General features: G+C 40.3%; 1 protein-coding gene across 6 annotated transcripts in view; it reads right to left on the bottom strand.

The window, feature by feature from the left end:
• Positions 1-21619, bottom strand: part of Enpp2 (ectonucleotide pyrophosphatase/phosphodiesterase 2) — a 126866-nt gene that overhangs the window by 52333 nt on the left and 52914 nt on the right. For all 6 annotated transcript variants that reach the window (XM_055626396.1, XM_055626397.1, XM_055626392.1 and 3 more), the window contains exons 8-9: positions 21455-21574; positions 3689-3744 (exon numbers count right to left, since the gene is read on the bottom strand). In XM_055626396.1, the coding sequence (XP_055482371.1) occupies positions 3689-3744; positions 21455-21574 (176 nt within the window). The remainder of the gene's footprint in view (positions 1-3688; positions 3745-21454; positions 21575-21619) is intronic.

Raw genomic sequence — 21619 nt, 5'->3', positions numbered from 1 at the left:
TCATCCCCCTCGACTTGGGATGGAAAATCAGAATTATTTTATCATTTCGTAAGTGAAAGCTTTCCTCATGCCCCATCTCTAATGTTGTGTATGTAGCAATGAAGAGTCTGGAGTCTGGAGTGTGACCTTGAATACAACACTTAACAATCTGAAGTCTTAATGTTCTTGTCCCTTAAGCAAGGAGTTGGACAAGGTTGTCTCTAAAATTTTCTGTGTTTTGGAAATAACCTCACAGATTAAACAAAAGCATGGCCCTTAGCCATTAATATCTCAAACACAGGGCAGAGAATTGCAAGTAAGCTGACAAAGGGCAGCAAGTGTCTAAGTAGCAAGGAAAACAGGATGCATGTCATTGTCCCAGTACCACTGATTGAAAAGAATTAATCTTGAAACCAAGTACATAAGACAGTCACAAACCAAAAAAAAAAAAAAAAAAAAAAAAAAACTAGAAAAGGAAGGACTAAATGAAGTGCTTAGACCAGAGAAGGGGCCACAGCCGGAATACAAACTGAATAAATTGTAATAAATTATATAAAAAATAGATGAAAAAAAATGAAGTGCTTAGTGTGATGGGCTACTTTGTCTAGTTGGCGTTTAAGGAGATAATGAGACTAAAAAAGCAATTACCGGTTCTTAGTTGTTCTCTCTACATTAAAGAACCTAATAAAACCCTCTAAAAAAACTTGAAGCCCGGTGCGGTGATACACACCTGTAATCCCAGCACACTGGGAGGCTAAGGCAGGTGTGGCTTGTGAGTTCGAGGCCAGCCTGGTCTGCAAAGTGAGTCCAGGACAACCAAGTCTACACTGAGAAACCCTGTCTCAAATTTAAAAATTAAAAATTAAAGTTAGCTCATTCTGTCTCCACAGTACCCTTATTGTAATTCCTATTTAAAGATGAGAACATTGCCTTGTTGAGGTAGTCAATCATATGCCCAAGGTCAGTAGCAGAAGTAAGACTGTATTCAAGCTAAACACTTATATACGATGGAATTATTGCCTCTGAGAATGAACTGAAACTAAAGCATGCAACACAGTGTCAGCTGGGGATGATTTTGAAATGAAATACTATCATTTAAGAAGCAAGAATAAAATTCTAAACTGCAATACAGAGCCATGTTAAAAAGATTGCTTTTAAAGTCGAAGCCTATGGTTTGAATCTGGTTTTATTTAAATTTTGAAATTTTTCAAAATGGACTATATGTAGATTTCCCTTGATATATATTCCTTGTAAAAATGAGAAGCCTGATCATATTTTATAAAGTTATAAAATGCTTCAAAGGGGTGGGGGTTGGAAGTAAATGAGCCTGCTCACTTCCAGGACATGGAGATAAAAGAATATCTGGAGAAGGAAAGACATCTTGGGAGCACACAAAAGCCACCTTCTTATAAGTGGTTTCAAATGGGTGGAGAAAATTGTCATTCAAAGCCAGAACACTGGGCCTTTTCAAGGAAACTTTGCAGCAGTTCCAGGGGGGGTAAGGGTGCAGAGTAAGTATTAATTATGTTGCTGGCTCCTCTCCATTCTGCTAGGCGAATGAGCTGCAGAGCAGAATTCCCATGTGCATCTGTGAGAGCCAAGGGTTAAAATCTTAGCCATGGAAGATTAACTTGGTAAATAGCAGGCCACTTATATTGAGCAGCATCAATTCTAACATAGGCACACTTATTTCTCAACTAGGAAACCTCTTTAAAAGAGGAAAAAAAAAACTACTTCTAATGAGACACCCGCCTTAGTTTCAGAGTGCCCAAAACTTCAGCTGAACCCTTTGAATCTGAAGATGCTACCCTCTATTCCTGAATTTAGAGTCAAGAGAAAGCATCATTCTGGATGAATCTGAACCAGTGATTGATCTCAGCACACTTCTACTAATAGACTAGTCAGGTTTTGTTGTTAAAGCATAAAAAGCAAACACAGAAACAGCTTTAGGTGGTTGGAAAAAAAATAGAAACAAAAGAACACACAGTGGGAATAAAATCCCCACGAAAGTAGAAACAGATTCCTTTTCTTAAGGAGCCATAAAAACAATCAACACGTTGACAATTTATCATGTAAATTTCATTTGCAAGCCTGGAAACATGAATTAGTCCCCAGTTCTGAAGGGATGAGCAGCCCTATACTCATACTGGGGAAATTTGAGAAGTTTGGTGGGAAATGGGGAAAAATATGGAGGTTTCCCAACCCAGATATCCCTCAGTTGAGGAATGGATACAGAAATTTTGGTACTTTTACACAATGGAATACTACTCAGCAATTAAAAACGAGGAAATCATGAAATTTGCAGGCAAATGGTGGGACCTAGAAACTATCATCCTGGGTGAAGTATTCCAAAAGCAGAAAGACACAGATGGTATATACTCACTTATATAGACCTATAAGATAGGATAAATATTCTGAAATCTATCCACCTAAAGAAGATAAAAAGAAAAGGGGCCCAGGGTACAATGATCAATCCTCACTTAGAAAGACAAATGGGATGGACATTGGCTGTAGGAGCAAACAAGTAACAGGACAGGAGCTTATTACAGAGGGCCTCTGAAAGACTCTGCCTAGCAGTGTATCAAAGCAGATATTAAGACTCATAACCAAACCTCTGGCAGAATGCAGGGAATAAAAAAAAAAAAAACGTGGGGTGGGGGGGAGTTAATACAACTTGGAGAGGACAGGAGTTCCACAAGGACCAAATATATCTGGGCACAGGGGTCTTTTATGAGACTGTTTCTCCAAACAAGGACCATGTATGGATGCAACATAGAGCCCCTGCTCAGATGTAGCCCTTGGTAGCTCAGTATCCAAGTGGGTACCCTAATAAGGGGAACAGGGACTGTTTCTGATACAACTCGATGGTGGGCTCTTTGACCTCCCCCCCTCAGTGAGGAGCAGTCCTGCTAGGCCACAGAGGAGGACTTTGCAGCCAGTCCTGAAGATACCTGATAAACCAGTATCAGATGTAAGGGGAGGAGGTTCTCCCTTATCAGTGGACTTGGAAAGGGGCAGGGAGGAGATGAGGGTGGGAGGGTGGGATTTGGAGGGGAAGAGGGAGTGGGATACAGCAAGGATACAAAGTTAACAAACTGTAACTAATATTAAAAAAAATAATTTAAAAAAAAAAGAAGAAGCAATCTACACAGGGAAAAAAAAAACATTTTAAAAAAAATGGAGGTTTCCTTAACCCTGGTCTACTGCATAGAACTTCCAAATCTAGACTACCTCATCAGCTTGCCAGCTGCATAAGACTACACTATGTGTTTAATGTTGGGAATCAAAAAAAATAAACACATACAAAATAAATACCATAGGTCACAATATATTTATAAAGAATGATAACAGAAGCTACAGCAATAGTTTAAAAGAATTACACATACTTGGATGAAAAGTAGTCAAAATAAAGGTTAAGAAGATAAAAAATTTAAAGGGTAGGTCAAAGAGAAAGCTGGCCTTAACTGAAGGATGGTACAAGAGAGGAGTGATAAAGAAGGGAGAGAGAGAGTAAGAAAAGGAAGTAAAAAGAGAGACAGAGAAAGAACCCTTGAGGAAAAAAATGCCTGGAAAGTTATTTTTGAATCAATAAATTCTCGTACATTTGACATGTTTACATTTAGCTAAAATGAAGTTGGCGACATTGATGTTTCATAAGTTAAACCATGACTGTAATTTTATAAACATTGACAAAATAAAGGTGACTTACACAGACCAGAAGAATGTTCCAGCTCTCACCCCTTGCTTGGTGGCTGTAATCCATAGCTAATGAGGAAAATATAAGAGGCTTTTAATACGCTCTGAGCTCTGGTCAAAGAAGAAAAAGACTAAAACACATCATATCTGATATGTTATACTCTACCCATGCCCACCATAAAATTCACAATATTTCCAACCATTTTTTTTTTCACATCTGGAAGTCAGACTCATTATTTCCATAAATGTTATTCAATACATATTCTGCAAACGTTCTCAAAAGCTTAACTGTGATGCTACTGACTTCTGAAAAATATATTTCATTCCCAAAGTCTCTCTTTTCTATACCTGTCTTTTCTGATAATTGTTTTAAACATTACTTATGTGGCAGAATTCTGTTCATCAAAGGATGCAGGGATAGGACCATATGTTTCTTTTACGACTGTCGGCCTTATGGAACAGAGTCCCAATTTGGTACCCAGATGTCAGAATCCTTAAATCTAGCTTGTCATGCTTGGCTTTAAACTAGATGAATGAGGAGAAAAAAGAACTAAAAAGACTACTTTTTAACCTATATTTTTTCTATATTGTTCCTTTAGCTTTTTTTTTTTTTCTTTTTAGTAAATGGGGCCCTAGGCAAAAGTCCTTAGGATAAGCTGGGTTAATGAATCATTTCACGAAGAATAGTTTTTAAATGTTCTCTATAAACCAGCCATTGATGCATGCCTGTAATCCCAATACTAGCAGGATTCGAAGCAAGAGGACAAGCCTTGGATACACAATGAGATTTGTTTTTTAAATTCTTTCTAGCTCATGCTGATGAGAAGCGGAGGATGAAGGTGTTCAGGAGACAAGCAGCCTGAACCTTTGCAGCCTGAACCTTGACCCCCTGCTCTTCTGTCACTTAACAACTGCATGGTCCTCAGGAAAGTTACTTCATCTTCTTGTGCTTTGGTTTCCTCCAAAAGGCAGATGTACTTTTCTAGCACATATGATGATGCTCCATTTTAATGAGTTAACTCACTTAAAATTTTTGAGCCAGTGTTTTAGCATTGGGTAAACAGTTTGTTGCAGTCTTTTATTACACAATAGTGGAAATCAATGGAATCCATTTACTTCAGGAGCATTAGAAACAGCTTACAGTGGCAACTGTCCCACTAGAAGTCTGTGGGAAGAAACCCTCACAAAGGAAAAGAGAAATACATGAGCACGATTGTAGTCTAACACTAAAGCAAACGTGATCCTTTTCTCGTTTGCATCCAGACTTTGGGAGTATGATAGAAATCTTTATTTTATTTATTTGTTTGTTTCTTGTAGGAATATGTAATTAGAAAGCATAGGAAATCTAGGTTAACCAACTCAAAATGCCTAGCTTGAAAACTTCTGAAAGGATCTCAGAGCCCCTTGGAGCATCTAGAAATCTACACCCTAAAGATTTATAGCTATTGCAGCTGACAAGAGAGCCTTGAAGTAGGAGGGTCCCAAGCACCTGCAGATCTGTGGGTTTGAGTGACCTAGAGGGAGGAGGGCCTCTCCTCATTCCCATGACTCCGCCTGACCCAAGACATCTGGTTCTCTGGGATGGCTAATGTATTTAAGGGTCTCAAATTGCTCTAAGTGTCTCCTCTTAATCTGGTCCAGCACTAGGAAACACCTTTTCACCTTATAGATAACCTCTGGCATGCTCCATCCAGGTTTCATAGTGCATCCTAGACTTTAAATGACCCTCAAAAGTCCTTCCAAGAGGAGATGACTCAAACTACGCCACCTTATCCCAGCCTCAAAAACTGTGCCAGATCTTAAAGAGGCCTGTTTCTCATAATATGGGACCAATGTTTACACTGACTTTATTTCCAGTGACACAAGCTCACTGCATTCATATCCAAACAACTTTCCTGGAAAAGCAACTGCTTTGCTGTTTCCAGGGAAACCGTACCATGCCAGGCATCATTTGATATATAAGAAGTATAAGGTCAACCTGGGGCTTGCTAAAGAAAAAAAATCAAAACATGAACTTCTCTGACGATGACCTACATTTTCAAAAATTATAGTGTAGAACTCGTGCTGATGTTGCCATTATCTGGACAATGGGAAGTCCTGGCGATGACTTTCAGCTCATGTACAAGATCACCAGAAAAAGGTTTTGCAGTGATAGAAGGATGCAAACACGGTGTGAAGATGACAAGTACTAATGGCAAAGTTACTCTGACGGCCCTCGTGGAGATCAAGAATGAGATGCAGGAGGAATGATAGGAGTCCTGGGTGGACTATGCAAAGGAGCTGCTCAGGTACCTGACCTGTCCCAGCTCCATTCTGCTAAGGATGACCAAGATAGGGCGCCAGAGGGCTTCACATGCTACACTTTCAGGAAGTTCCTAGCCCCCATCCCAACACACAGCCCACCTGAGTGAACTGGTAAACCAGTTAATGATATCAAAGAGTTTGAAGTACATGCCTTACACTGGTGATAAAAATCAGAATCTATCTTTTCACACAGGGTCTTCTACAGACTAGACTGGCCGCACACACATTACATAACTGACAGTCCTAGTTCTGCTGGCCTCTGCCTCTCAAGCACATGTGCATGCCATTAGACTCAGTTTTCTGTGCTTTACATAAATTATCTGTTGGAATCATATTTGTATCTGAAAGAAATACAAACTATTAAGACAATCTGAAGATCAAGAAGTGTGTTTCTAGACAGACACGGCATTGTCCATATGTAATCCCAGCACTAGGGAGGCTGAGACAGGGGGATTACAAAGTCAAGGTCAAATATCAAAACAAAAAAGTACCTTTCTGATGAAAAAAGAAGCAAGAGAATTATGCCTCTTTATTATTAGCTACCACACTGTATTTCTAAAAGAAAATGAGGGGCCTGATCGGAATATATATATAATAAAAGGTGAATATAGAGAATATATGAAATTAAATACATATTTACTCATATAAGCAACACTAATTAAGGGGGGACAAGATGGCAGCGCCGGGAGAATACTGTGTCTGAGAAGCGGGACAGCACTCTCCGTGCAGCGACCAGGAGACTGAACTCTGGGCCCTAAAACTACAGCGATCGTGTTTCCCAGGTGAGGGGAGGCTCCCACGGCGTGGGAATCGGTCGGGTCCACTCTCGGCTGCCCAGCCAGAACCCGGAAGAGAACCCAGCTAACTCAGACTTTGGGTCTCTGGGCTGGTGCCACAAGCCTGCGTGTTCCCATCACTTTCCCAGGCTGATTGGTGGGCACAAGGGTGCCTGAGGCTGCGAGTCCCAGTCGCAAAAAAACCCCACGGGGAAGGAAAGTTGCCAGACTGGTCACGGGTCACCCAGTCTTTCCCTGGAAGGTCTCACAGACCTGAGGTACCCACCGCCATCACAACTGAGCTCCCGCCGCGCGGAGAGCGGCTGCGCGCCCAGCTCAAAATCCCTACTCCCTCTTCGGAGGAGGCAGGAGGCGTCCAGCAGAATCTGCCACAGACCACATTGTCTGTACCCCAACCCAAGATCGGGGCTGAGAAAACCCAATCCTTTCAGACACTCCCCCAAAGGCCGCCATAACCCTGCCGCGGCGGAGCAGAAGGATAAAGAGGCACAGAGCGGCTTCACAGTGCCGGAACTCCAGTGCTGCCGGCCGCTCCTAGCAAACAAACTTCAGCTCGGGATCTGGGACTGTGGTCATTCTACACATCCTGAGATTCTCCTGGGTCCAGTACAATAAGGTCTAGCACCAAGTTTTATCACCGGCGCCCCCCGCCCCCGGACCCCTGGCAGAGAAACCCCAGCTCGGGATCGGACTGAGAAGTCCCAACCCCTTCTGGCACTCCCCTGAGAGCACCACCATAAGCTTGCCCTAGCAGAGGGGAAGGTCAGAGGGGAAGGACAGAGAGGCAGCCTGCCACAGGACACAGCACCCTCTCTCCAGCTCACCCAGCGGCCCCTGGCAGAGAAACCCAAACTCTGGATCTGAGGATACTCAACCCTACCTGGTACACTCTCAGGATCATCAAACATAGGTTCTTCCACCAGGCTGCTTCTGGCAGAGAGATCTGGGCCCGGGATCTGGGATTAAGAACACTCAACCTAACTCTTCCCCGCGCTACCCCGGGACCAGTCAACATAACCCCTCCTGGCAGAGGGAAAGGACAGAGAGGCAGCACAAGGAAAGGTGGACACTGAGTCCTGCGAACACAGTGTCACAGAGCTGACTGTTAACCTACCCACGCATTTTCCGCAGCAGGACCAAATCAGAGAGTAGAGAGTAAGGGGAACCCATGTGCATTCCAACTGGTCCTGCAAGAGAGTGAGTAAGCCTTCTAGGGAGAGTTTGCCCCAGACCCAGGGCCTCTCCACAGAAGCAACCAGACAAGATCCCTGCCACCCACACCCCTAGTGTGGGCATCATAAGGATTTTTGGGATAGCGACCCCAATGTTGAAGCCTCTGCCTTGTAGGTCCACCAGTGTAATCCAGGCAAACAATCCCTAGATCTCAGACAGAACTGCATAATAGTGGCCTGAAGGCCACTGCAATAGTCAAAGAATCCACACATGCACACTGTGCCTGCTAAAAGCGCATGCGAATAGCGCCAGCGACACATTCCTTACCTAAGCAAAACTGAAACCACAACGCACACTACCAAACCAGTGAACCTCTCTCATCTTCCTGAAAAAACAGTCCAGAACACAGAAAGAGAGGATCATAGCCCGAACTACAAACTCGAGGAACAAACAGTGAGGGTTATAAATAACCAGATGGCTAGAGGCAGACGTAAGAACACTCCCAACAAAAATCAGGACATAATGACCTCACCAGCAACCCCACAAAACAATGGACACTTCAATTCACTAGATATACAAGAAAACGACCTCAAAACTATGTTTCTCCAGCTATTAGAGGCCCATAAAGATGAAATGAACAAAGACCTCAGAGAAATAGCCAAAGAAATTGAGACGAACCAAGAGGAAACAAATCAAACTCAGAGAAATGACCATAAAAATTGAGGCAAACAAAGAAGAAATGAACAAAGCTTTCAAAGAAATGTCCACACAAATGAAGGCAAATAAAGAAGAAATAAACAAAGCTCTCATAGAATACAGGCAATTATACCCAAAGAAGTAGAGGCACAATTAGTGATACATAGAGAGGAAATGGACAAAAAATAGAAGCTGTCATTGAAAAGCAGGACTCCACATTCAAACATATGAAGGAAATGGTGCAAGACATGAAAACAGAATTAGAATCAATAAAGAAAACACAAATAGAGAAAAACAAGGAGCTGGAGAACATAGAGAAAAGATCGGGAACTACAAAGGTAAGCATAACCAACAGAATACAAGAGATAGAAGAAAGAATCTCAGGAGCTGAAGATACACTTGTGGAAATTGGCACCTCTCTCAAAGAAAAAATGAAATCAGAAAAGTTCCAAACACAAAACATCCAAGAAATCAAAGACACCATGAAAAGACAAAGTCTAATAATAGGAGTAGGAGAAAAAGAAGACATCAGGCTCAAAGGTCCGGAAAATATTTTCAAGAAAATTATAGAAGAAAACTTTCCCAACTTAAAGAAGGAGATGGCCATAAACATACAAGAGGCCTACAGAACACCAAGTAGACTACACCAGAAAAGAAATTCTTCACATCACATCATAGTCAAAACACTGAACATACAGAACAAAGAAAAAATTCTAAAAGCAGCAAGGGAAAAAGGCCAAGTAACATCTGAAGGTAGACCTATCAGAATCACACCAGATTTCTCAACAGAAACTATGAAATCCAGAAAGGCCTGGACAGAAATCATACAGTCCTTAAGGGACCGCAGATTCCAACCCAGACTACTATACCCAGCAAAACTTTCAATCAACATAGAGAATTAAAAATAGTCCATGACAAAACCAAATTTAAACAATATCTACATAGTAACCCAGCTCTACAGAAGTTACTAGAAGGGAAACTCCAAACCAAAGAAAACAACTACATCTAAGGAGACAGAGAAAATAGATAACTACACAACAAAAAAAAAAAAAAAATCAAAAGAATACGAGCAATGAAACTCAGTGATACCACCAACCCCACATCAAAAGTAAGTAACAATTGTTGGTCACTAGTATCAATCAACATCAACGGACTCAACTCCCCAATTAAAAGACACAGACTAACAGAATGGTTGTGGAAACAGGATCCAACATTCTGTTGCATTCAAAGAAACACACCTATGCAACAAAGATAAATACTACCTCAGAGTAAAGGGCTGGAAAAATGTTCTTCAAGCAAATGGTTCCAGAAAACAAGCTGGAGTAGCCATCCTAATATCTAATAATATAGACTTTCAACCCAAGCTAATCAAAAAAGATAAGGAGGGCCACTATATTCTCATCAAAGGAAAAATCCACCAAGAGGACATCACAATTTTGAATATCTATGCCCCAAATACAAAACACCTACATTCGTAAATGAAACAATATTAAAGCTTAAATCACACATTGATCCTAATACCTTAATAGTGGGAGACTTCAACACTCCACTCTCACCAAGGGACAGATCAACTAGACAGAAAACAAATAGGGAAATAAAAACACTTACAGAGTCCCTAAATCAAATGGACCTAATAGATGTCTATAGATCTTTTCATCCAAACTCAAAAGAGTATACCTTCTTTTCAGCACCACATGGAACCTTCTTCAAAATAGACCATATAGTTGGTCATAAAGCAAGCCTCAACAGATACAAAAAGATTGAAATAATCCCTTGTATTCTATCTGACCACCATGGACTAAAGATGGACCTCAGCAACAACAGAAATAACAAACAGCCGACACGCACATGGAAACTGAACAACTTGTTACTCAATGACAGTGGGTTAAGGAAGAAATAAAGAAAGAAATTAAAGACTTCCTAGAATTCAATGAAAATGAAGGCACAACATACCCAAATTTATGGGACACATTGAAAGCAGTGCTCAGAGGAAAATTTATAGCGCTAAGTGCCTGCAAGAAGAAATTCGTAACATCACATACAAACAACTTAATGGTCCAACTGAAAACCCTAGAAAGAAAAGAAGCAGATACACCCAAGAGAAGCAGACGGCTGGAAATAATCAAATTCATGGCTGAAATCAATCAATTAGAAACAAATAAAACTATTCAAAGAATCAATGAAACAAAAAGCTGGTTCTTTGAGAAAATCAACAAGATACACAAACCCTTAGCCAAACTAACTAAAAAGCAGAGCAGAAAGAATCTATCCAAATCAGCAAAATCAGAAATGAAAAGGGTGACATAACTACAGGCACTGAGGAAATTCAAACAATCATTAGGTCATACTACAAAAGCCTATATGCCACAAAATTTGAAAACCAAAATGAAATGGACAATTTTCTTGATAGATTCCATCTTCCAACATTAAGTCAAGATCAGGTAGAAAGATTGAATAGTCCTATATCTTCCAAGGAAATTGAAGCAGTCATTCACAGTCTCCCTTCCAAATAAAGCGCTGGGCCAGATGGTTTCAGCGTGGAATTCTACCAGACCTTCAAAGAAGCGCTAACACCAATTCTCCTCAAACTATTCCACAAAATAGAAACAGAAGGTACATTACCAAACTCATTCTATGAGGCGACAGTCACCCTGATACCTAAACCATACAAAGACCCAACAAAAAAAAAAAAAAAATTCAGACCTATCTCTCTTATGAACATTGACACAAAAATACTCAATAAAATACTTGCAAACCGAATCCAAGAACATATCAAAGATATCATCCACCATGACCAAGTAGGCTTCATCCCAGGCATGCAAGGGTGGTTCAATATATGGAAATCGATCAATGTAATCCACCACATAAACAAACTGAAGGAGAAAAACCACATGATCATCTCCTTAGATGCTGAAAAAGCACTTGAGAAAGTCCAACACCCATTCATGTTTAAAGTCTTGGAGAGATCAAGTATACAAGGCACATATCTAAACATAGTAAAGGCAATATACAACAAGCCTATAGCCAACATCAAACTCAATGGAGAGAAACTTAAATCAATCCCACTGAAATCAGGGACAAGACAAGGCTGCCCACTCTCTCCATACCTCTTCAACATAGTACTTGAAGTCCTAGCCAGAGCAATAAGACAACTAAAGGAGATCAAGGGGATACAAATCAGAAAGGAAGAGGTCAAAGTGTCACTATTTGCAGATGATATGATAGTATACATGAGCGACCCCAAAAATTCAACCAGAGAACTCCTCCAGCTGATAAACACCTTCAGCAAAGTGGCAGGATACAAAATCAACTCAAAAAATCAGAAGCCCTCCTATATACCAAAGACAAAAAGGCTGAGAAAGAAATTAGGGAAACAACACCCTTCACAATAGCCACTAATAACATAAAGTACCTTGGTGTGACTCTAAACAAGCAAGTGAAAGACCTGTTTGAGAAAAACTTCAAGTCTCTGAAGAAAGAAATCGAAGAAGATATCAGAAGATGGAAAGATCTCCCGTGCTCATGGATTGGTAGGATTAACATTGTGAAAATGGCCATCCTACCAAAAGCAATTTACAGATTCAATGCAATTCCCATCAAAATACCAACTCAATTCTTTACAGACCTTGAAAAAAAGATTCTCAGCTTCATATGGAGAAACAAAAAACCCAGAATCTCCAAAACTATCCTGTACAACAACAGATCATCTGGAGGTATCTCCATCCCCGATCTCAAGCTGTACTACAGGGCAACAGTAATAAAAACTGCATGGTATTGGCATAAAAACAGAAAGGAGGATCAATGGAACCGCATAGAGGACCCAGAAATAAACCCACACACCTATGAATACTCGATTTTTGACAAAGAAGCCAAAACCATTTAATGGAAAAAAGTCAGCATCTTCAACAAATGGTGCTGGTCCAACTGGATGTCTACATGCAGAAAAATGAAAATAGATCCATATTTACCACCCTGCACAAAACTAAAGTCCGAGTGGATCAAAGACCTCAACATAAAACCAGATACTCTAAATCTGTTAGAAGAAAAAGTGGGGAACAGCCTAGAACTCATTGGCACAGGAGACAACTTCCTGAACAGAACACCAACAGCACAGGCTCTAAGAGCAACAATCAATAAATGGGACCTCAAGAAACTGAGAAGCTTATGTAAAGCAAAGGACACTGTCATCAAAACAAAATGACTGCCTACAGATTGGGAAAGAATCTTCACTAACCCTTTATCTGACAGAGGACTCATATCCAGTATATACAAAGAACTAAAGAAGCTGAAAAGCAGCAAACCAAGTAATCCAATTAAAAAATGGGGAACAGAGCTAAACAGAGAATTCTCGACAGAGGAATATCGAATGGCAGAGAAACGCTTAAAGAAATGCTCAACCTCATTAGCCATCAGGAAAATGCAAATCAAAACGACCCTGAGATATCACCTTACACCCATCAGAATGGCCAAGGTGAAAAACTCAAGGGACAACACATGCTGGAGAGGTTGTGGAGAAAGGGGAACCCTCCTCCGCTGCTGGTGGGAATGTAAACTGGTACAACCACTCTGGAAATCTATCTGGTGCTTTCTAAGACAATTAGGAATACTGCTTCCTCAAGACCCAGCTATACCACTGCTAGGTATATACCCAAAGTTTGCTCAAGTACACAAAAGGGATACTTGCTCAACCATGTTTATAGCAGCTTTATTTGTAATAGCCAGAACCTGGAAACAACCCAGATGTCCATCAACAGAGGAATGGGTACAGAAATTGTGGTATTTTTACACAATGGAATACTACTCAGCAATCAAAAAGGAGGAAATCATGAAATTTGCAGGCAAATGGTGGGACCTAGAAAAGATCATTCTGAGTAAAATATTCCAGAAGGAAAAAGACAAATACGGTATATACTCACTTATATAGACCTATAAGATATAATAAACATAATGAAATCTATACACCTAAAAAAGATAATCAAGAGAGCGGACGTGGAGTAAGATGATCAATCCTTATTTAGAAAGACAAATGGGATGTGCATTGAACGTATGACAGGAGTCTACTGAGCGCATCTGAAGGACTCCAACTAGCAGTGTTTTCAAAGCAGATACAAAGACTCATGACCAAACCTTCGGCAGAGTACAGGGAATCATATGAAAGAAGGGGAGTTAGTATGATGGGGAAAGGATAGGAGCTCCACAAGGACCAAATATATCTGGGCACAGGGTCTTCTCAGAGACTGACATTCAACCAAGGACCATGTATGGATATAACCTAGAACCTCTGCTCAGATGTAGCCTGTGGTAGCTCAGTAACCAATTGGTTTCCCATAGTGAGGGGAACAAGGACTATTTCTAACAGGAACTCAATGGCTGGCTCTTGGACCTCCCCACCCCCCAAGGGAGGAGCAGTCCTGTTAGGCCACAGCGGAGGGCTTCGCAGCCAGTCCTGAAGATACCTGATAAAACAGGATCAGATGAATGGGGAGGAGGTCCCCCCCTATCAGTAGACTTGGAAAGGGGCACGGTGGAGATGAGGGAGGGAGAGTGGGATTGGGAGGGAATGAGGGAGCGGGACACGGCTGGGGTATAGAGTTAATAAAATGTCACTGATAAGAAAAAAATAAAATTAAGTAAAAAAAAAAAAAAAGCAGCACTAATTAAATACAATGGAGTACACCCACACATGCTCAAAGAAATGAAAAGACTAGTTGAAAGGAGAAAAAGGTTAATGAGTAATGAAAGACAAGAGAAAAAATTGCAGGGGGGAACATGGACTACAATACTCCATCAAAGATGATATATAAAATTATACCTACCAAAGATGTAACTTTTGTTTTTATTATTTACAAGGTATGTGCCAACATTTTATTGAAAAAGTATTCCATGTTAGAACTAGCTTTTTTGAGTACATTTTCACATAACAGGTCCCAAAATATTTTTTTACATATTGTCAAATTAAAGGGCTAAAAAACACTTAATAATCTAGTAGCACAATCAAAGTTCAGCAAATTCTGGGAGCCTGAAGGGATTTAAGTCAAATCCTTAGCTGCCAGAAAACTTCTGTAGAAGCCATAGGTATGTTTTATATTTCACGGGCCCAAAGTAAGGTAATTATCAAAACTGCAGGCACTAAAATGCTGGCCTGAAAAACAAAAAGAACCCTCTAGTACTATTTTTATTAAAGCAGAGGAGAAAGAAAAGTTTCCTGGTTCCTTATTAATTCAAAGAAATGATCTTTCTGACCTTGAATGCAAACATACATTTTTCTTAGAGATTATTAAAATTTTAAGACAAATAAACTAAGAAGATACTGAGTGTGGATCTCCTAACATTAATCCTCGTAACCCTGTTGCTTATTCTCTAGAAGCCCAACTCTCACCATTGGTGCCCAACAGACTGTAGTTTGAAAACTGGGCAAGTGAAAATATGACGGTATCTTCTTGCTGTGCTGCCAGGAATGCTAAGAATCAATAAAGCTTCCCCCACTGGAGCTGTGGTGTAAAGTGTGAAAAATCAACATCCTCTGTAATTACGTAAAATATATAGGTATGGGAATATGGAAGTTTTTAAAAAGAAAATAAACTAGAAATATTTTTTAAAAAATATAAGTTCATAGGAAAGCCATGTGGGCCTTTCCTCTATTAGACACACATTGGAGGTAGATGAATATTTGCCAAATGGGAAGAAAAAGACAAAGCAGTCAGGAAAAACAAACTTTTCCAGCTTCTCAAAAGCCATGGAAAGTAGAAACCAAAACCAACAGGAAATATAAAAGAAGGTGTAAGTCTCACTTACTGGTCCTATGCAAGGCTTAAAATTTGACTCAAAAGGAAAAGTCTATCAATTTTTGGTTTTATACTTTTACATCTAGAGATGGATAATTATTCCAGTTTAATTGTTTTTTTCAGGTATTAAAGAAAGCTGCTAGTGATTTTAACCCCTGCTGAAAAGAGACAAATAATTTCATTTGGGAGCAAATATTTATTGCCTTGAGAAATAGCACTGTAATACTCCATGCTAATTAGTAGTAGAATAAATTTTATCCCTTTCAAGCTACACAAATTATTAAATAGGTGTAAATTGGAATTTAATTAAATATAGTTAGTTATATTGCCATCAGATGGTACTCACAAAGTTAACTGGAGCATATACAAATAAAATTCATTAGTTAAAGAGATTTGTTTTTGAGCAACAGAACAAGAAAATTTGAACACAGGGAACTTCCCAAAGACTCATACTCCAACCAAGGACTATTCATGGAGATAACCTAGAACCCCTGCACAGATGTAGCCCATGGCAGTTCAGTGTCCAAGTGGTTTACATAGTAATGGGAAGAGGGACTGCCTCTGACATAATCTGATTGGCCTGCTCTTTGATCACCTCCCCCTGAGGGGGGAGCAGCCTTACCAGGCCACAGAAGAAGACAATGCAGCCATTCCTGATGTGATCTGATAGACTAAGATCAGAAGGAAGGAGAGGAGGACCTCCCCTATCAGTGGATGTGGGGAGGAGCATGCATGAAGAAAGGGGAGGTTGGGTGGGATCGAGAGGGTAGGAGGAAGGGGCTTATGGGGGGATACAAAATGAATAAGGTGTAATTAATAATAATAATAAAAAAAGAGATTTGTTTTTAATTCTAACATAAGCAATATAATTTAACTACCTGTTCTGAATGTTGAATACTATTATCATTGTATAATAGGTCTAGAAAGACTGCCTCCTTTTTTGAAGAGAGAAACAAAGAATTTTTATAATTGTTTTTCATCAAATTTTAATACTTTGTTAAGTTTTTAGGTATTTAATTTGTAAAACAGTTTGTTTTGTACTAGCATACAGATATTAGGGTATTGATTTTAAAATTTTTGAAGCCAAGAGACCAAGTACATTTGTAATAAAAGACAATGGATCTTTAAAACAAAACAAAAATAAATAAAAAATATAAGCAAACAATCATAATCTTTCTTGCATTTTTCTGGTTTTTTCAAGACAGAGTTTCTACGTTGGCTGTCCTGGACTCACTTTGTAGACTAGGCTGGCCTTGATCTCAGTGTGATCCACCTGCCTCTGCCTCCCTGAGTACTGGGATTACAGACTTGAGCCACCTTGACCAGCCTTTTGGCAATTCGTTTGTAAAGAAATTGTTCTTTACATTCAAAGTCATGGAACTAGATAGGTAAGAGTTTTGAGTGACCAGAGGGACAGATGGAACTATCAATTCCATATATGAATATACTGTAGGTTTTTTTTGACAATTTCCCACACATATCCGATGTATTTTGATCAGACTGTTCCCCATTACTCTCTTGTCCTCTACCCCTACCTCCAGCAGAAGTAGATCAGATGCTGAAAAGCAGACGGCGAGACTGTGAAGGGAGGAAGACAGGAGAACAGTAAATAGACCGTGTGCATTCTAAGTACTTACCGCCAAAATAGGCACAGAGCTGAGGACACACAGGCCCGGTGCTCCCACCTCTAGGAAGATGGAACCCTACTTGCTTGTTTATTTATTGTTATTTTTATTTTTGTTTTTGTTTTGTTTTGTGTTCTTCTTTTCATTTTCCATAATAAAAAGAACACAAGGAAAGTACATGAATACAAGGAACATGCTCTATCACAGAGCTACACCCCTAACCCTCTCTTTTCTCTTTTATGTTGAGGCAGGATCTCACTAAGTTGCTCAGGCTAACTTTGAACTTGTGATCCTTTTAACCTCAGCCTCCCAAGTAGCTAAAATTAAAGGTCCTTTTAGATTCATACCCTCACACACAACCACCCAGCTACAGGTAGGTGAGGGCTGAACCCAGGACCTGTGCTTGCTAGGCAAATGCTCTACCACTGAGCTAAATCCCCAAGCCCTGGCATCCTGGTACGAAGGACAAACACTCCATAGAAGCAAAGGTAAAATCTGCCTCAACTGTAGTACAAAGAGGTCAACTCCAGATACAGTCTACGGGACATCAACTGAACCAGGCTTTTGATTCAGTCTTATGACTAGAAATGAATAAGCCAATCTATCCCCATGCAACTTACAGACCAAAGTAGACAAACAAGTAACAATTTCACAAGTCATTTGTCTAACCTATAATAGAGAAAGAAAGCTAAAGCAGAGTCGCTTAGTGTTGCTAAAGCAGGCCTACTGAGTATAGACACTGTCCTGGCTAGTCTTATGTCAACTTGACACAAGCTAGAGTCATCAGGGAGGAAGAAGCCTCAGTTGAGAAAATGCCTCCCTAAGATCGGATAGAGGTAAGCTTTGGAGCATTTTCTCAATTAGCGATTGATATGGGTAGATTCAGCTCATTGTGGGTGGGGCCACTCATGGGCAGATAGTCCTGGGTTCTAGAAGAAAGCAGGCTGAGGAGGCAAGCCACGAGGAGCAAGCCAGTAAGCAGTACCCTCCATGGCCTCTGCATCAACTCCTGCCTCCAGGCTCCTTCCCAGCTTGAGTTCCTGCCCTAACTTTCTTCAGTAATGAACAGCAAAACGGTGTAAGCCAAATAAACTCTTCCCTTCCCATTTGCTTTCGGTCACGATATTTCATCACAGCAATAGAAACTCTGCAGCTAGTTCAACTGAAATCTGGAATGGAATTAAGAGGCCAGCGCCTGGTTTGCAAAGGAACACTTCCTGCCTAAGGACCCCAAGGTGAACAGGAGAACAGAGCTCATTCTGATTAAGTACCTTAGTCAGTGGCTCTCAACCTTCCTAATGCTGCAACCCTTCAATACAGTTCCTCATGTTGCAGTGACCCCCAACCACAGAATTATTTTCGTTGCTACTTCATAACGGTACCTTTGCTACTGTTATGAATCGTTGTGTAAATATCTGATAAGCAAGAGATCTGATATGTGACCTCTGTGGGGGTCACAACCCACAGGATGCGAACCACTGCATTAAGAGCTAAGACAGAGCAGCTGGGGTGTGTTCAATAATATCACACACTTTGCATCCACAAGGCCCTTGGTTCAGTACCCAGCAACAAGAACAAAAATAAACACAAGTGGGTGGGGATTCTGTAGGTCTGTAACAGTATATGGGAAAGAGGCAGAAGGGAAAGACATAAGAAAAACAAACAAGGATATGTACTTCCCATCAGGCCCATCCTTCTGGCCTGGAAATTCATTCCAACACTGTTGTGTGGCCTTGTGCCATCTCCTTTTGAAACATGCCAGCTTTGCTCATTTTAGACTTCAGTTCATTCATGAGGGTAGGCACTGCCTTACCAATGGGCGGGGGGGGCGGGATTCAAAGCCAGCCAGCTTGAGAAGAGCAGGAACATAGAACACATCTGCTTGCCTTAAACACAACTAGGAGCTTTGACTTGAGAGGACCTGAGTTAGGGCTTGATTTGCTTCTCCAATCTGCAGATCGAGTCAGTGTCCTGAAGATACATACACACGTGCCTGAGAGTCCTGATCTATCCTGAACACAGAAGTACTCCACTAACCGCTTCATCTGAGGTACAGGACTGTATCAAAGCATTATCAGAGGCACAAACTCTAGGGGACTCCATTAAAACACATGTGAGACAAACAGGGTCATGGGCAAGTCCATGGCAACTTCCAATAGAACATTGCAGAGACAAGCAAGTCTGCAAAGTGAGAGTGAGCATATCCAGTTGCTTTTAAAGATTAAATTAAGTTGCAGAAATTATTTTTTAACTTACTATGGAGATTCAGATTTTCACATGGCCAAGTCCCCAAATCTTCATTCTGTCTCCTAGCTTTTAAACAGGAACAAGAAGTGCTCATATTCAGCATTGCATCTGACCCTGCTGTTATTTATGCCCTATATACTTTCATCATTCAGAAATGAATGAGTGGAATTAAATTGAATTACCAATTTAAGATTTTTATGAATAATTTTTCTGCCCAAATTATTTTTTTCACTGGGGACCTTATAAAATGCGCAAGTCTAAGAGGTTTGCATATATGCTTCAGGAATAAATAACATTATCCCTTAGAGTACTTAGTACTCTACATGCTGGTATGCTTTCCCTATAGTTACTTAGAATTTGTGTCTGCATGCTTTCCAAATAGGTCAGTTTTCAACACAACAAGTTTTTAAAATATAGCTATGATGGTTCTTAGCATTCTCGGTGCCTGTCTTGATCAAGATGTTAGACAGAAACACAAATCTGCTTCACCACAGATCTTGGGGAACATAAGGAGACTTGGTCAAATGTGTCAACTCTGAGAGCTAGTGAGGAAGCAGGCCAACAGCAGAACAGAGAACTGACTTCATGGGACAGGTTAATAGATTCTCTCTGCAGGGCATCTGCAGAAGGCAATGAATGTGTGGCCTTTTCTGCTGCTGAGTCATGCTAACCCAGAGGAAACTCAATGTCAACACCAAGTGTTCGATGATCCAATTAGATCAGATTACCACTTATCTCCACATATCCCTTGAGGTTCCTCAGGAGAGCCTGTTTTCATAGTCAACTTATTACCAAAGCCCAACTAGAGATAGTCAAATAAAACTCACATTGCCATCATTTTATTTACTCATAAAATATTCCTCTATCATATACTTGTGAGATCCACACTGTCAACAAATTTCACTGGGATCACAAACTAAGTCATCATAGACTTCTGGGAATCTGGCCTGAATAAAAACAGCAAAATCAGAACATCTATTATAGAGAGTCTTTTGCACAGGCATACAGGAAGTCTGTCAGTGTTTACTTAAAAAGGGAGGGAAAAAAAAGAAGCCCACATTTATCCTTGCATAGTGATTTACCTATTAAACAAGATGAGTATTTTGACAGCAGCTGACCTTCTCTCAAAAGTGATACCTTATGGCCACATCTCTCAGAATAAGGAGTACCGTATTCTGCCCATCTATGGCAGTGAATGATCAAACTCAAGGATGTCTCAGCAGGGTGGCTGTGCAGGATGAGTGAGGACACTGCCTCACTCTCACACTTGGGCACAGAAGTCTCAGAAGCTTCCTCCCTGACCAGTCTCCAGAGAACCTGAGATGGAGCCATTTTCCATTCTCCCTCTTCACGTCTCTGATCGACTATGCCTTGGGCCATGTTCCTGTGGTAATTCTGAGCCTTCTGACCTGGAGCTTGTACTCTTAAGCCCAGCTCCAGACAGTCAACAACCATGGCATTACGTCACTGCTTTGCTCACGTCTGACCAAAGTAGGTTGTCTATCCTACATAGGCACAGGAAAATCACCAGTGGAAGCCACCTGAAGCCTTTTGATTTTTTGCCCAAGTGTCTGAGGTACACACAAGATCTTCAAATTGTCAATCTCTGCCTCAGAACCAAGGTAGGATTCCACTTATTACACCTACCTTCTGTGATCGAGATACCTAAATAAAATAATCTATAAATTCCCTTTGACTTTTAATCCACTCCTTTTCTCCAGGAACCATTATTATTTCTTCTTATAGTGTCACTTGGGGTCAAAATATCTGAGAAATCATAGTTCTTTTTCTTTTGCATGATATCCCCAAATTTAATAAACAATAACATTTGATTATTCTTTCATCTAGGTGTTCAACCCATTTCCACCACTATCATCCCAGAAAAGAAATTCATCATCTTATATTTTTTATCATCATGACTTATGTTCTCACGTGTACACACATAGATTCATGCATATGTGTATGTTTGCATATACATGTACATAAATATATACACACAATAAAAATATACTACATATATCCACATATACACATATAAAATGTATACATATATGAACACACACATGAGATATCAAAGGATGAAAGCATTCCCATTTTAGACAAACTATTTCAATGCACACAGACACACAGACACAGAGAGTTCAAGACTCACCGGCTGGCCTCCCCACCATCTGTGATTAAACTTTTCTCGCCCTCGAAGATGGAAAGTAGCATCAAATACAGGATCATACATTGAATTGCCAACGATTCCATGGGATTCTGGATATAAACCCTTTGTATAAGAACAATTTTATTATTAAAATAACACTGTAATAAT

The sequence above is a fragment of the Psammomys obesus genome, unplaced genomic scaffold (genome assembly GCF_907164565.1).
Source record: "Psammomys obesus unplaced genomic scaffold, mPsaObe1.curated_primary_1811, whole genome shotgun sequence".
NCBI lineage: Eukaryota > Metazoa > Chordata > Mammalia > Rodentia > Muridae > Psammomys > Psammomys obesus.
This window is presented reverse-complemented; position numbering and strand designations above follow the sequence as displayed.